The 16,376-nt window shown below is 33.2% G+C and overlaps 1 protein-coding gene across 4 annotated transcripts in view; it reads left to right on the top strand.

The window, feature by feature from the left end:
* Positions 1 to 16,376, top strand: part of PEX3 (peroxisomal biogenesis factor 3) — a 42,196-nt gene that overhangs the window by 12,284 nt on the left and 13,536 nt on the right. Inside the window, exons 3-13 of one of the 4 annotated variants that reach the window (XR_012508566.1) lie at positions 20 to 101; positions 1,713 to 1,756; positions 3,019 to 3,143; positions 3,434 to 3,500; positions 3,608 to 3,662; positions 4,234 to 4,402; positions 6,161 to 6,231; positions 8,163 to 8,285; positions 10,096 to 10,192; positions 12,393 to 12,553; positions 14,050 to 14,191. Coding sequence is in view for 2 of the 4 variants with exons in the window: in XM_010965659.3 (XP_010963961.1) it covers positions 20 to 101; positions 1,713 to 1,756; positions 3,019 to 3,143; positions 3,434 to 3,500; positions 3,608 to 3,662; positions 4,234 to 4,402; positions 6,161 to 6,231; positions 8,163 to 8,285; positions 10,096 to 10,192; positions 12,393 to 12,476 (917 nt within the window). In the remaining 2 variants the exon portion in view is untranslated. Of the gene's footprint in view, positions 1 to 19; positions 102 to 1,712; positions 1,757 to 3,018; positions 3,144 to 3,433; positions 3,501 to 3,607; positions 3,663 to 4,233; positions 4,403 to 6,160; positions 6,232 to 8,162; positions 8,286 to 10,095; positions 10,193 to 12,392; positions 13,651 to 14,049; positions 15,939 to 16,376 lie in introns of those variants that run through there. The other 3 variants (XR_012508565.1, XM_010965659.3, XM_010965660.3) reach the window with 3 other exon arrangements.

Raw genomic sequence — 16,376 nt, 5'->3', positions numbered from 1 at the left:
TTAATTTTCTGTATTACAGTGCTGTCCATGCTTCCCACACTGAGAGAGGCCTTAATGCAGCAACTCAATTCTGAGAGCCTTACAGCTCTGCTAAAAAGCAGGTAAGTGCAAGTTACAGCATTTCTCATTTATACACTACACTTGAAGTTTATAGAATGTAACTAAAATACTTTTCAAAAGTCTTTGTTTCTTTATTTTTCTTTCTAACTAAAGCTTATAATATATAGGCTCACTTAGAAAAAAATATTTGTAAACAATACCATTGAATTCATATTTTGTACATTTGTTCATGCTCTGCCTTGATGCACAAAGTATTTAGGTCAACAATATTTGTATGTATTCTGGTTTGCATATAAATAGATCTTATGTCACTTTGACATTTTTCAGAAATTTAACTATTGAGTGTTTATGGAATGTGTTTCTGAACCAGTTGTTGTGAAACTAATAGTTACGTTAAATACCATGCTTCTTAAAGAGTTTGCAATATAATAGATAAAGCGTATGAACATACATTTTAAATAAATAAAGCATATGAACTTAGATTTTATATCATTAACATAATGAAGTACAGATACAATATGAACATACGATAATTGTAATTTATCTTACCACGATAGTGCACTGTGTATAAAGCACTTTCACAGGTACAATCTTGTATATGGACTGTAGTATGTGTTAGAGTATTGTGATTTAGTGCGATACTGTGTTGGTTTGAGAAGCCTTCCAGGAGGAAATAAATGGCTTCTTCTCATGAACAAGAATGATGGGGAAAGGGGATATCACTAAATAGAATTTAATCATTGTGGCCTTACTGAAAAATTTCCTTGCAACTATCCTCCAATAGCCAGGGGAAAGAAGGTGCTATTTCTGGAGTGTCTCTGTGCCAGGCCCAGTGCTCAGTACCTTACATGCTGCTCCTCTTTAACTTTCACAATATCCTTGTGAGGTAGACACTGTCATCTCCTTTCTACAAATAGGAATTCAGTATTCAGGCAGGTTAAATAACAAGCTGGAAAATTTCTTTGAAAACATTTTCTGTGTTCGGATAATACCTACCAAAGTAACAATAGATTCACAAATGGATTCGGGGTGCAGTTGTAATTTTTTTCCTGGAAAACAAATACACAACTTGAAATGGATTTGAGGCAGATTGTGCCATAAGCAGATTTTCTGAAAATTTTCAATTTCTTTACCAGTGAGATTTTTCATTTTGTAATTTTCTTGTTTCTGGTTGTGGCCTCTAGTTTGTGGTTAAAGATGAGCAGTTTGAATATCAATAAGGGTAATAAACTGCAGTGGGTTGAAACACACTGAACATATATTTAAATGCATTTGTTTGTAATGATAGTTTTTAACAAAAAAATGCTTCATTTTTTACCTTTGAAGGATTATAGGACCTATTTCATTATTTGTAAAATTGTAAATAAGGGAAGGAAATACTTTCCCTGATTTTTCTGTATGATTTTATAATCCATATTTGCATGCTTAGAAGAAGGAGAAAGACTGGAAGGATATATACACCAATATACTGGTGGAAATGGTTGTTATCATCCATTACTGAAATTACAGTCTTTTTTTACTATATTTTATGGGCTTTGTTTTTTGCAGTTACTCTAAAATAAAACATAAGTAAGCATAGAGCTATAAAGTTTAGAGTTTTCTATTAGATTATCTAGATTATTATTTTCATATTCTCTGATATTTTTCCCTAGGCCTTCAAACAAGCTAGAAATATGGGAAGATCTGAAGATAATAAGTAAGCCTACATGTTCTGTGTGACAGCATAGCCTTAAAATATTGTTAAAGGGAAATTTTTGTACTCTATTATGTAGATGACTCTTCTTTACTGACCTCATAGAGTTATTGTCAGGATTAAATAATTCTCATGAAGCAAGTAGACCATTGGTCACAGAAACTACTCAGTAAATGTCAGTGTGGTGGTAGTATTATTACTGTTAGGATCATATGTAAACCTATCCTAAGCTACATATGCGTATCTTAGTTATTGATACCTACAATATTATACTTTAAAGGAAATTTTTACTCCACCCAGATAGTGGCTTGACTTGATATTGTATGCAAATATTGATTAGGGATAAAAATTTGATAAAAAGAACTACCTTGGGATAGATAGATGGATAGATAATCCCCATGTCTCAGAACTTCATATTCTGTCACTTACTCCTGTGTTTTCCTATCCATTCAGCTAGTCCTTATCAACTGGATCATGCTTTAGCTTTGCCTATTTGAAAATGAATTAATCCTTTGTAGTACCTTTATTTCCTTTCAGCTATTGTGCTTTCTCACATCCCTTGAAAAAGTACCAAAGATTTCTACAGTCCCTTTCTTCTCATCTTCACTCCCACTCACTCTTTGACAAATTAGAACCTGGTTTCTGGTCCTGTGTCTCCACCCAAGCGGATGTCACAAGCGTCAGTACTAATTTCTGTGTTGCTAAGTCCACTGAACATTTTCCTCCCACTAGACCTCTCAGCAAGAGTCAACATCTTTCTCTCACCTCTGTTTTAAACACTCTGAGTAAGACTGTTGTGAAGCCTAGTCTGGGTATTTCTCACACTTTCTATATATCCCTTCAGCCTTTCAGTGGGTTTATCTTCTTACCTGACGTTGACGGCTGGAGTTCTTCCATGCTCAGCTGTCTTCTCTTACCTGGAACTAGCTCCCTGGACAATGCGGAGTTGAGGCTGCAACTGTTAATGCTTCCCAGTTCTTTCTTTTTTCCTTTCTAAGCTAATACTGTATAACCCTTCACTGAATATATTGGTTATTGTTTTTACTGATTATTTTTTCAATAAAGAGATCATACCTAATTTACAATAAACAAATTTTAAGTAGATAAACTGAAATATTTTGAATTGATATATTTTTGTAGTTGAGACAGTTACAGATGTATTTTTAAAGTTATCTTATGAAAAAAATAACTATAGGGATGGTTTGTAATTTTACACATTCGTTTGTGTTTTAATAATACTAAATGGTTTTCTTTTCTTTCTGAAGGTTTCACAAGAAGTATCGTAGCTGTATATAGTACTTGTATGCTGGTGGTTCTTTTGCGAGTCCAGTTAAACATAATAGGAGGATATATTTACCTGGATAATGCAGCAGTTGGCAGAAATGGCACCGTAAGTTTAATAGACTTAAATAGATATCACCCTTTCTTTCCAGAGGTTGAAATTTTAATCAAATATTATTTATCATGATAATTTCTATAAAATAAATATCTTTATATTGCATGTGATTGTAGTTTTAGCATTACTATTTTTCATATTTTGAAACTACACTTTTTGTTATTGAAATAATAGTATTTTTCCTATTGTTCCAGATTCTGAAGAATCTTAGCTTATGTTATACTGAAAATGTTATTTATTTACTAATATACTGGGTTTTTTAACCTTATTTCTATTTTATACAGACAGTTCTTGCTCCCCCAGATGTCCAGCAGCAGTATTTATCAAGTATTCAGCACCTCCTTGGAGATGGTAAGATTCTTGTTTGTGACCTGTAAACTAATTTTAATTCATTCATTTGTATTATTGAGGAATTGAAAAAGTGAACAAGGCTTTTATGTTTGTTTCTCCTTTAATAGGCCTGACAGAATTGATCACTGTCATTAAACAAGCTGTGCAGAAGATTTTAGGAAGGTAAAGCATTTTGCTTTGGCTTTTCTGGTTTCCTGATTCTGATGAATTAAAGAAAAATTATGATTTTTCTAGTGACACTGGTGACTTGACAAATGGTGATCTGTTAAATTATTTTAACCTAGTACAGACAGCCCTGGGGTTACATTGTGGAATTTATTTTCTTAATCAATATCAACCTTTTGATACTAAGGGTAAAGTTTTAATGTTTTATTGTTTATTGATTGATTTCCAAACAAACCAGAAATATTTCAGTCATGAGATAAAAGACTTGCCTTAAAATCTGCCTCTGAAGCATTTCTCTCCCGTTCATATTCATAATATCTTTAGTTGCAGTGGGAATTTTGTTGTGAAATCTGCAGCAGGATTTTGCCTGGCTCTGTGATTTTTCTTGGCTCTTAGCTGGTGGCTGATTTCTTAATCTACTTAATCTACTTGAGTGATTTCGTAGCCAGCAGTTTCAGGTTTGACTGGGTGAAGCAGGATCTCAGGTAGTAACCTGTTAGGCTAAGAGTGTGTATAGCATGTGTTAAATAGTTTCAATTCATCCCAATTCCTTTTTCTGTATTTCTAGTGTTTCTCTTAAACATTCTTTGTCCCTTTTGGACTTGGAGCAAAAATTAAAAGAAGTCAGAGATCTCGTTGAGCAGCATAAATCTTCTTCTTGGATTAATAATGATGGATCAAAGTCTTTGTTGTGCCATTATATGATGCCAGATGAAGAAACTCCATTAGCAGTTCAGGTGCCTAATTTATAACCATTTAACCAAACCAATTAGTCTTGTATTTTTGAAATATAAAAATTTTTTATTGTATCTTGAAATTTAGATTTCTGAATCTCCTGAGAGGTAAGTGATTAAAAGACATATATTTCAGTAATTCAAATAAAACCTCATTAATTTAGAAAACTGAAAACCTGACTGATTTCTAGTTAAGAGACAATTTTAGATATTCAGCAAAATTTTACTAGTTATGTGACAGACACTATGATACAAGATTGGGATATAAAATGAGTAAGACATGTTCAGTACACCTGAATAACTCAGAAGACAAATTCAGTTCATGTGGCCAGAGTGTATTTGTTTGAGATCAAGTAACAGAAGATAGAGCTGGTAGTTGGGGCAAGATTGTAAATCTCTTTGTATGCCAAGATAAAGACTCTGAACTTCAGTTCATAGGCAAAGTTACATGTTAATCAGGCTAGTACCACAGTTACGTTTGCTTTTTAAGATAAATCAATGATGGCAATATCAAAATGGACTGAAGGAGGTTGCAGTCATCCAGATGAGAAGCAAAGAGGCTTAATATAACAATTACCAACTGTGGTGTTGCTACACACTGGTGTGCCCCAGGCAGTTGTGATTTAAGTTATTCATTAATTAAGAGTAATAAAAGTCCAAAGATTGCAGTTTATAGACCTCATTTTAAAATACTTACTGTTTTTTTCATTTGTAAGTGGATTGTATCCATTCTTTGAAGTTGAGAGAAGACTGTATCGCACTTAGCAATTGGAAAAGCCTTAGACCAGAGAAGTCCCTGTGCCATGATTCATGTAGAAGCCCTGTTAGAACAAAGACTATCATATTTTTCACTGCCTGCAGGTTTCCTTCTCCCTTAGAGACCCCAAAGATAGAACTGTGTGGGTGCTGAGAGACCCTACCTTTATAAGTAGGCCAAAACCAGTTGCAATCCATTTAAGGGAAACTTGTGACCTCTAGGATGGAGTCTAAACTGAACAGGCAGAACAGACTGGACAGAATTAATGAAAGAAACAGAAGAAAACTTACTTACAAATTAAAATCTCAAGGAGATGCAATAATAGTATTAAAAAAGCTTTCTGGAATGATGATAAAGCAATTGCCAAATTTTAAAATTGAACCGTGGAATTAAGAAAGCAATTTAAAACAACAGGTCGGGGAGGAGGGTATAGCACAGTAATAGAGTGCATGCCCAGCATGCACGAGGTCCTGGGTTCAACCCCAGTACTTCCATTAATAAATAAACCTAATTACCTCCCCCTGCCAAATTTTTTTTAATTAAAAAAAATAAAATAAAATAATAGATGAAGAGAGGAATGATGGACCAAGTTTTAACCTGAATTGAATTAAAACCTGCAACTTAAGATTGAAAGGACACACAGAGCCTCAGACTAAACTAGGCTGATGAAAAAAGGTACATCCATATCCTGATAAAATGTCAACAATAAAGGGGAAAAAAATCCCAGGGCTCTGTAACCTCAAAGACTATTTTTGTCCTTGTAAGGATATTCTAGAAATGTGTCCAAGAGGGGTCAGATAAACAAAAATCTTAGAAAGTATAATAATTTCACTGTGACTTGTGTTTTAAATGAACCTTTAGGGTTTTTTTAGTTTAACATTTTTTGATTGTTGATAGAACCATAGACTTCGATTTTCTGAACTCTTAAGTTTATTAATATGATTTGTTTCATTAAAACCCTGCTAGTATTTGAAACTCTGAAGTATGGCATTTAAATTTTACAGGCCTGTGGGCTTTCTCCTAGAGATGTTACCACTATTAAACTACTCAATGAAACTAGGGACATGTTGGAAAGGTACGTATACTGCATGTAACAGAAAACATGTTTTTCTGTTTTGAATGTATTTATGACCATTTTTTTGTTTGTCTTGAATAACATATTCAACATGATATTTTATTAAAATTAAATTTTAAATCTATTCCCCTGACTTTAAGTAGTATTTCCTACCTAAACCTCTCTTATTAGGGTGGGAAGGTAAGCAGAGATTTTTTTTCAAGATACCCATGCCATGCCTACCTATTTTCCTAGCCTAGAGATTCTGATATACGAGTTAAGGGACTAGAAGATAGTTAGCATTTATATTTTGAGGAAAGCCTTTACGGGTAATTCTCATATGCCCAATGTATACTGGTCAATGGTTAACAACTTATAAAGAAAAAAACCCAGAAACTGAAATTGTAGCCACAACAGTGCTGATTACCAATCTGATGTCACTCAGTGCTGATTTAGGGAGTTAGGAAGAGGTGCTTTTGCCAGCCAGAGCTAACCAGCTCCAGGTAGTTGTCATGCATGTGCGCATGTACACACATGCTAATGTACACGCATGCACACACACACATACTCAATTTTGAGAACTCCTTCCCCTAACCCTTTCAGGATAGACTAAAATATTCCTAAATCTTTGAGTGATAAAAATTTCACATCCTCCCTAAAATTAGTATTACTATTTTGGATTATCCCGAAGAGAGCCAGAGTGTTAAAATGGAAAAAGCACCAGATTATGTATTAGACCAGAGGGTGCAGATTCAAGGTTGGCTCTCCTATCACTAGTTTTTTTTCTGAGCAAATTATATTCTCTGCTTATACTATTTTGTCATGATCTTGAAGAAAATTGGCAAATTTTTAACTTACCTACTGAATCCACCATCTAAATTCATCAAGTTCTAGTCCCTTAACTTTCTACAGTAGCAATCTCCACTTTTTTTTCTTACTCAGGTTTCCACCAAATCACTCCATGAAGCTCTAGAAAAGGTCATCAGTGATCTTTTGCCAAATCTGGTCAACCTGTAATGTTCATCTTACTTGACCGTTCTCTGATAATTGACACTGTTGATCAAGGCTTTCTTGAGATTCTTTTCTCATATGGCTTCTGTAATCTAATTTTTCTCCCAGATCTCAGATCATTTCTTCTTGAGTTCCTCTCTGTCTGTCTTTCCTTTAAACATTAGTGTTTCCCAGGTTATTTGTTTTTATTTCATCCTCAACTTCCCCAAGCAATTTTATATACTCCCATTACTTTACTGTCTGTATACTAATAATCCCCAAATTTGTAGCCCTAGCCATCCACTCCTACGAGTTGAATTGAGATTTCTACATGTTGAAGATAAAACTAATCTGTTCCCCTAGGCATCTTCTAACTCTCTTAGCAGACGCACACACACACACACACACACACACACACATATTATGCTTTATTTCAAACAGTTTTAGTGAGTTACTAACATGGTATTCAAATTCCTTCATTTACTAATTACATACCTTTGGACAAATTTATTTATCCCTCAAGTATCCTTAAGTACATTTCCTCATCTGTACATGTTAATAACGTATTCTGTCTCACTGGGATGTCATGATAGAGTATGTAATGCAAACCAGTAATCTAGAAGAGGATATAAGAGAAAGGAATACAAGAGGATTCCTCTTCAAGAGTTTCCTCAAGAGAAGTAATACTATTACTGATACTTATTAAAATACACTTATAAAGTGCTGCCTAATGTAAGAAAATCTATCAAAATGGATGAATATTCTTGTATTTTACTAAATACTAAGCTCACTTACACTTAATATTTGATTGACTGCTTGATATACTTTTATAGTGTTTTAGTCTATAAAAACTAAATTATAACTAGAAATGTTCGTTGGCTGTCAAAGGTAACCACGTAGTTATTGAATTTATGTCTTTTTCCACTTAAAATCTAAAAAGTGATTCATTTCATTTTGTGTAGTCCAGATTTTAGTACAGTTTTGAGTACCTGTTTAAACCGAGGATTTAGTAGATTGCTGGACAATATGGCGGAATTCTTTCGACCTACTGAACAGGACTTGCAACATGGTAACTCCATGAATAGGTAAGATGACATATAAAAGTGTTACCAGTTTAATGAATGTTCTAATAAAATAGTGCTTTGGATGTGTTTATTTTTTGTTTCAGGTAACAAAAAAATCTTAGTGGATAAATTTGAATGCTTGTTTTCAACAAATCAAACTCTTTAAACCAATGACTCCTTCATTAAAAGTAGCTCTTTCAGTATTCAGTATTAAAACTTCCTTTTCTAACAAAAATTTTACCACTATGTTGAAGTGCTTAAGTTTTGTAACTACTTTTCTATAGGACAAATTTTAATTATTGGGCTTTTTTTTTACCTCTTTAGAATACAAAACTGAAAACATATTTGAGTTTTGATGTTTTCTCTTATATTATTCCAGGGGTATATAAGCCGTAATTGGCCTACATAATTCAATACTTTGATCATTATAATAACCAGGCATTCTTGTTCTAGCACCTAGCCCTTTACTAAGTGCCAGCGATAATACAGTGGTAAGGTAGACATGGTGCCTAACCTCATGGACCTTGTGTGATCGTGATGTCCTCTAGTTTCTAGTGAAGGCACATTCACTGATATATAAAGAGACATAGCAAACAAAATCATGACAGTTTTTGAAAAATCCTACAGAGGTACTATGAAGGAGAATAATGCCTGATTTCTTCAGGAATACATAAATCTCCCCACTTTCTTTTTTCATCTTAAGCATTGCCTCAAATCTCAGCTTAGCATACTGGTTAGATAGCATAGCTTCAGCATTTTCATAATATTTGAAAGAAAATGTCAAGTGTAGCCCCAGGTTTAAATGTATGAAGTATGAAATTTATGAACTAAACCTGAGTCTTTAACCCATACATAAAAATTAGTTTCATTATTTAACAGTCATTATATAATCACATGTAACATTTATTATTTATGAATAGAAATGTTTATAGAGTACTTAGAAGTTAGAAGTTCTTTGCTGTAGTCCAGAGAAGAGATAATGCATAGCTTGGATGAGGTTTGGCAATGGGGAGATGTAAACACATTTAAGAAATACTTAGGATTGTGATGAGGTTAGATATAGGCAGGAGAAGGAAGTGCCAAGGATAAAGCCCAGGTTTCCTACTTACAGAACTGGATAGACGCCAGTTACAGTTTACTGAAGTAGAGGGAAAAAACATTCGGCATTGCTAGTAATTAATAAGAGAAATATAGACCAAAACTGTGAGATACCATTTTCAGCTATCAGACAAACACAGATTAAAGAAAAAAGATTTTGCTTGATGTAAAAAGAAGGCATGATTGAGCAGACATTCTCACACTGTTGGAGAAGCAGGGGGCATTTGGCAATATACATTTTAAAGCTTAAAAACATTCATACCCTTCAGCCCAATAATTTACCATGTAAACAGAAAGAGTCATTTATATTAAGGAAAATTAGGCAAAAACTTAAATGCTTAACTCTAGGGAGCTGATGATATAAATTGTCACAACTAGAGGATGGATTACTATATTGTTACTAAAAAACAGACAAAACTTAAGAAGAACTTTTAATAAGACTGAAAAATGCTTATATGGATAAAACTGCAAAACAGTATTGCTTGGGATGTTGTAGTTGTGTGTTAAAAGACACACACAGAAAGCATAGATAATGTATAAAAATTACTGGAAGAAATTAACCATAATGTCAATTATAATTGTTATTTGTAGATAGTAGAATTATGTGTGATTTTTATTTTCTCATTAATACATTTCCATAAGTACTTTTCAATGACTATTACTTTTATAATTTAAATGTTAAATTCCTGTAAGATAATTTCAGAAAATTATTATTATTGTGATGATTTTTCAGTCTTTCCAGTGTCAGCCTGCCTTTAGCTAAAATAATCCCAATAATAAATGGACAGATCCATTCAGTTTGCAGTGAAACACCTAGTCATTTTGTTCAGGTAAGAGGAAAGCTTGGGGGTATTATTAAAAACAGATTGTATTTTAAAAAAAAACAAAACAGATTGTATTTTTGGTGTGGTCCTGTTTGTCTAACCTAAAATTACATTTTTCTCCTGTGATATTGGTTCAAAGAAACCAGAAACTTGAAACCACCTGTAGAGTGTTCTAGAATGTACCATGAGAGTAATAACATATCATGGCAAATTTATGAGGTTGGGAATATCTTTCTCCATGTTCTAGTTCAACATCTGTTACACATTGTATTTTCATTCAGATGCATTCTAGTGGTCAGTTAAGTTTACAGTGTTTATGTTTTACATTAAGTTGTGCTAGTAAGAAGATTGAGCCTTGTGGCAAATCAGTGAACCAGTTCCTCAGATTTTGAGGAAAACTGAACATTTTTGTGAGTGGGGAAGTAAAATATTTTAATAGTTAATATAACTGTTAACAGTGCACCAATAATCTACTCATTGAAATTTTTCACTACACTACCTATAACTCTTAGCCCCTTCCTCAAGAAAGCCCACTAGAATACATTGACTGATTTATTAAAAGGACAACTTTGAATCCGTAGTTTTTTCCCTCAAGTCATTTGCAAACTTGGAAACTGTATTGTAAGTAATAAATTACTTGAAATACATCTCAGTTCCAAACTGTTGCCCAGTACGCAATGGGAAGAGACCCTCAGGCCCAGGTGTAAAGATGACATCTTCTCAGCACCATTTGTCCCAAATTAGAGTATCCCTGTGGCTTTCTGCTCAGGGACATGAAGAACCTGAGACTCTGGGTTGTAGTTCTTTTCTCTGTATGGTGTCATTAGCTTCCTGTGCTGTTCTCTTCAGTCTTCTGTGTCATCCTTCTCACCCCTGAGAGTCAGCCATTTATATTGCAGAAGAGTGAATAAGGCTGATCTCATTTCACTTACTTTTAAACTTAATTTGAGCTCAAAATTTTTAATTAAAAACTTAGTTTTAAATTTTCTGTTCAATTTTAATCTAATTTTTACTTGTAGATTAGTGTGAGAAAAAAAGGTGGTAACTTCTGACATTTAAACTTGAACTACCTTTCTCCATTTTCATGAAAGTCTGTGGCTTCAGTTAAAGTCTGTATAATTGAGAATGAAAATGAAAGGTTTCAACCTAGTAAAAACATCATTGATACTAATGCTTAGTAAATTTTTTTAATGTTACTGGATGTAGATGAGGTTTATATACTAGACCATTAATTGACAAGACTTTCACCAAATTTTTTGAGTGTGATTTCTATGAGTTAAAATACCATGTGGTCTTCACAACTTAACTATGAGTTTGTGAGATCAAACTAAAGCTCAGTTGAGTTTTAAGGATGGGTTGACTTCCTGTTTCTCCGATGCTCGCAGGGGCACAGGACGACTTCTGCTGTTACGGGTTCTTTCACAATCTGGGGAAGTCTGTGGGTGCCTTCTCATACAGTTTCAAAATACTTTTTAAAATCAGGTTTACTATGTAGCAGCATTGCTGGTTTGTTCATGCATTCCACAACACAATGTGACAGTGGTTCACATAACTTCTACAACCATCAAATGTTATAAAGATGTCTGATTTCTAACTAAACTCAACAGGTTCTGTTAATAATATCATGATTTGTTGCCTACATTCATAATTAAAATGCTAGATTTTAGTTAAACGTTAATGAAAATAAAGATGTAATTTTTCCTCATCTGCATTCACAAATCCCTTAAGAACTCCTGTTCTCAGATGCATATGTGTGGCTTATGTATGTTTGTATATGTAATACATGACATCCTACATATGTGCTATAAATATGCTATATTATGGAAAGTAATATACTTCAACCACATTATGTCAGCTTCCAACAAAAATACCTTTAGACTTGTATCTTTAGTATTATATTCATTTATTCAACAGATAATTTATCTATCACTTGATATACACACAAATCCATTTGAAGACTATTTTGGGTCTTCTCCTCAAAGCCCCTCTTGAATATTTATCATACCCACCACCCCTCATATAAGAACCTAAACAATAACTATCTCCGGGAATTTATTATAAGAAAAACTACTTATTTCATTAAATGGTTTTCTTTTTGGTCTTAACGCCGCAAAACTTAGAGCTTAATTTGTTGCTAGATTGCAGAAAGCAATTTAAATTACCTATACTTTTACAAACCGTAGCGTTTTCTTGTCATCTTTGCTAGGATCTGTTGATGATGGAGCAAGTGAAAGACTTTGCTGCTAATGTGTACGAAGCGTTTAGTACTCCTCAACAACTGGAGAAGTGATTCTTTTTTCCTTCAAGAAAAACTACAGTGGAATCCATTTACTTAAAAAAAAATTGAATAAATCAGCTATATATGGGGTAATGATTTGTTACCGAAATGCCTAATAAAATATATTCTTAATCAAAGTCTTCATTTCATAATAGAATAGATTTATTTGGCATCTTAATATATTTTTTTAAGTCAGCAACAGACTGGTTTTCAGGGGCCATATCTGAGTGTACACAGTGCAAATGTCAGAATTGTTAATAATTTGTTACACTATGGATATTAGTTCCAAATGGACTAAAAACTAATGTAGATACTTTTTTACATTATATGAAACTCAGTATACTTTGACATTAATACTGAGGTAAAATCTTTTGGGGGGTAGGTGTGAAGTTTGGAAAATATGCTATTTGATTAATCCTAAAGTTCACTAGAGTGCAGTATACAGGAGTGAATTACAGTTTCCTCCAGTCTTCAAAGGGATAAGTTATTTGTCTTAAATATCAGGTGATTGAGGACCTTTTTTAAAATTGAATCAGTGAATTTAACAACCATGATCAGCAATTTTTTTCTTCACTGTTAACAGTCCTTAGGAAACTACATATTGATTTAGAGGCTAAAATTGTGTTGATGCTGTCTATTCGCAGCTATTATTAACTACTGTACATAGTTTCAAGTTCATTTATATGTAAATTTAATACCTTTGTATTGATTTTTAGCACAGTGAATCTTATTGCAATAAAATATTTTAGTAAAAAATGCTTTTATTGAGTTAATACTTTACAGCTATTAATTTATTTGCCCCATAGATATTTTGCTGTTATTTTTGGAGATTATGCAAGTTTTCAAGTTTAATTTTATCTGGCAATTGAAGCTTTAACTTACTTGTTTAGAAAAAATAAATAGCATTTCCTTCTGAAAAGAAATAATTGCTGGAGGGAGATAAATTAGGAGCTTGGGATTAACATATACACATTACTATATATAAAATAGATAAACAACAAGGACCTACCATATAGAACAAGGAACTGTATTTAATATCTTGTTATAACCTATAATGGAAAAGAATCTGAAAAAGAATATATATGTATGTATAACTGAATCATTTTGCTATATATCTGAAATACAACATTGTAAATTAACTATACTTCAATAAAAAATAGTTAACAAAAAATGTTTTAAAAAATAATTCATTGTAAATCTATAGTTCTTTTTTATAAGAGTAATTAGGGCAGAAATAAATCAATCATGTATCATCATTATATTAGATATATTTTCAATAGTATATTTTCAGTATCAGTGTTTTATATTCTTCCAACATATAACATACAGCTAAATAATAGAAGGTAGGAAACAAATTGCGAAGTCTCTTCTAAGGGCAGGTTATGCCTGAAGCAAACTGCTAGGGAATCTATGTCTAGAATGTTTAAAAAAAAAAACAGCAACAGATGTAAAGGTAGAGAGGAGGGCAAATTATTCTTTTCAAAATTTGACAGAATATAATGATGTTATTTCTAAAAGGGTGACAGAAAAACTGCGTTTTGGAAATTAGCGAATGTGTAAGTAATAGGGCATGCATCTCTTCCAGCAATATTAACCCAGGATTTCATCCAAGGAGATTTTGAGACGGAACAGGTGTGACCTTGGAAGGATAGAAAGCTGATCAGCCGAAAATTATTACCTGGAATCATCTGCATCTGTAGGGTTGTGACAGTTGAAGAGATGACAAGGTAAAAATCACATGTATCTGAAGCTAATTGGCCTTGGATGTTACAAGTTTGTCTTCTAGGAGTACAGTTGAAGCCCTCTTGTCTGGGACCCTTAGTTATTTGGTTAATCCAAAGTGTCATTTAAAATAGGTTATCAACAAAAAAATGTATTCTTAGATATTTTAACTTAAAATATAAGTAGCCTTTATTTGCTAATTATTAATGTAGGACCCAGGTCTTTTCTACCTTTTAGATACAGGTCTGCTTACAGAGGTTCTCTTATTATCTTTCTTACACAAATCATATGCATTACATCACAACTAGAGATACAGAATTTTTGTAAATTTTTACTATATTCCCCCCCAGTCTTTTAGAACTGTTTTGCCCATAATTAGTTAACCAATATCTTTAAATTAAAAAAAAAAAAAGCAACACCCTTTTATCTAGTCTTTCCAAAGTATTCAACCAATTTCACAGAAACTGCAACCCATCACACTCACGTCATCTGATTATGTACTCATGATAAAAAGTTCAACTGGCATAATCAGTTTGGTTATTGTATTAGAGTTACTAGAGCTGCCATAACAAATTACCACTAACTGTGGCTTAACAACAAAAGTTTATTCCCGTCATTCTGGCATTTAGAAGTCCAAAATTAAGATATCAGCAGGGCCGTGCTCCCTCTGAAGGCTCTAAGGAAGAATCCTTCCAGTCCTCCCTTGACCCTTCCAAGCCAAGGTGTTCCTTGGCTTACAGCAGCATAACTCCAATCTCTGCTTCTCTCTTCATACGGCCATCTTTTCTGTGTGTCCCCCACGTCCAGTATCTTATCTCTACTTAATTACATTTGCAAAGACGGTTTCCAAGTCAGATCACATTCTGTGCTTTTGGGTAGACATGAGTGTTGGGGAACAGCATTCAACCCACTATAGTAACAGACTCAGCTAATCGTTGGTAAACATATGCTGCAGCAAGTGGAAATCGAAGGGAAGCACGTACCAGACAGAAGCCTACTAACTGAAAGCCTGCAGCTTGCCTAGGCGTCAGTCAGTATGCCGTTTTTCCAAGGAAATGCAGAGCATCCGTTAACCTAGTGAGTTGATTAAATGGGTATTACTTAAAATAGCTTCTCCTTCAAACTTGTATAAATGTGTTTGTTACTGTGTACATACAAAAATTTTATATGAACAGTTATTTTCTTTGTTTGGAAGTTAGACAGGAAGGTTTTTATCTAACCACATCTTTACAAAATTGAAATGAACAGAAAGTAAAACATCTGTTTTGTTTTCTGTTGTCCTAATTCATATTTATTTGAATAACCTGACCTTTTAAAGTAATTGTGTTGCTTCAAAATGGCACTCATAAGAAAATGAGATGTGGAATCTTATTAAAGCAATATCCATATTTGTAGTATCAATGTCTAAATCGTTCAGTCTAATAATCTAGCTTTGCTTGCCTTCAGTATTTCTCTAGTCATTAAAGAAAAATCCAAAGTTACTGAAATTCAAAACAAGTCAATTTTGTACTTATAAGTAACTCCGGGAAAAGGATTAGTTGGTTGGCAGGGTAAAGAACTATTGGCTTAAAGTGGGTAATAAGAGATCCGATTGTTAATTATCCTTACTATAATTCTTGCCTTCCGTACCCGTGATAATTCTAAGAATTTGATGGACTATTTTAAGATCCTTATTATGAGTCCCACGTGTAGATTTCACATATAAGCAAGATATACCTTAAATAAAATTTGGTATTCATACTTTTTTCAATATATAGTGTCTGTAGCAAAGCATTTTACTCAGTACTTCTGAATGTTCAGCTATATTTTGTCATTTCACTCCCTCAGCTTCCTATTAACTAAACCGTATATTTAACTATAATTTGCTTAAATAGTTCCATTTTTCCTCTATATTCTCTATTTGTAAAGGTCAAGGTGGACAAGGTAGGAATTTAAGTGGTTGACAGGTTTTGGCCTCAAAAATACTTCTTTCAAACAGACAGATGGACCCTACTTTTATGTTCATATCCTGTAAGCCTGTTTATTTGGGTTTGTCTGAAGTATTTTTTCCTTTTTTCTTTTTCGTCTTTTCTTAGTCTAATGTTTGGGATCATGTAAATCTGTCTGTGTTGGATCTCTAATAAAATGTTAGTTGAGATTTAGAATTATTAAAGTATTTACTCATGTAAATACTTTGGTGTGGTTTCAAAT

Source organism: Camelus bactrianus, chromosome 8 (assembly GCF_048773025.1).
Source record: "Camelus bactrianus isolate YW-2024 breed Bactrian camel chromosome 8, ASM4877302v1, whole genome shotgun sequence".
Taxonomy (NCBI): Eukaryota; Metazoa; Chordata; class Mammalia; order Artiodactyla; family Camelidae; genus Camelus; species Camelus bactrianus.
Note: the sequence above shows the minus strand (reverse complement) of the source record. Positions and strands in the feature narration are given on the sequence as shown.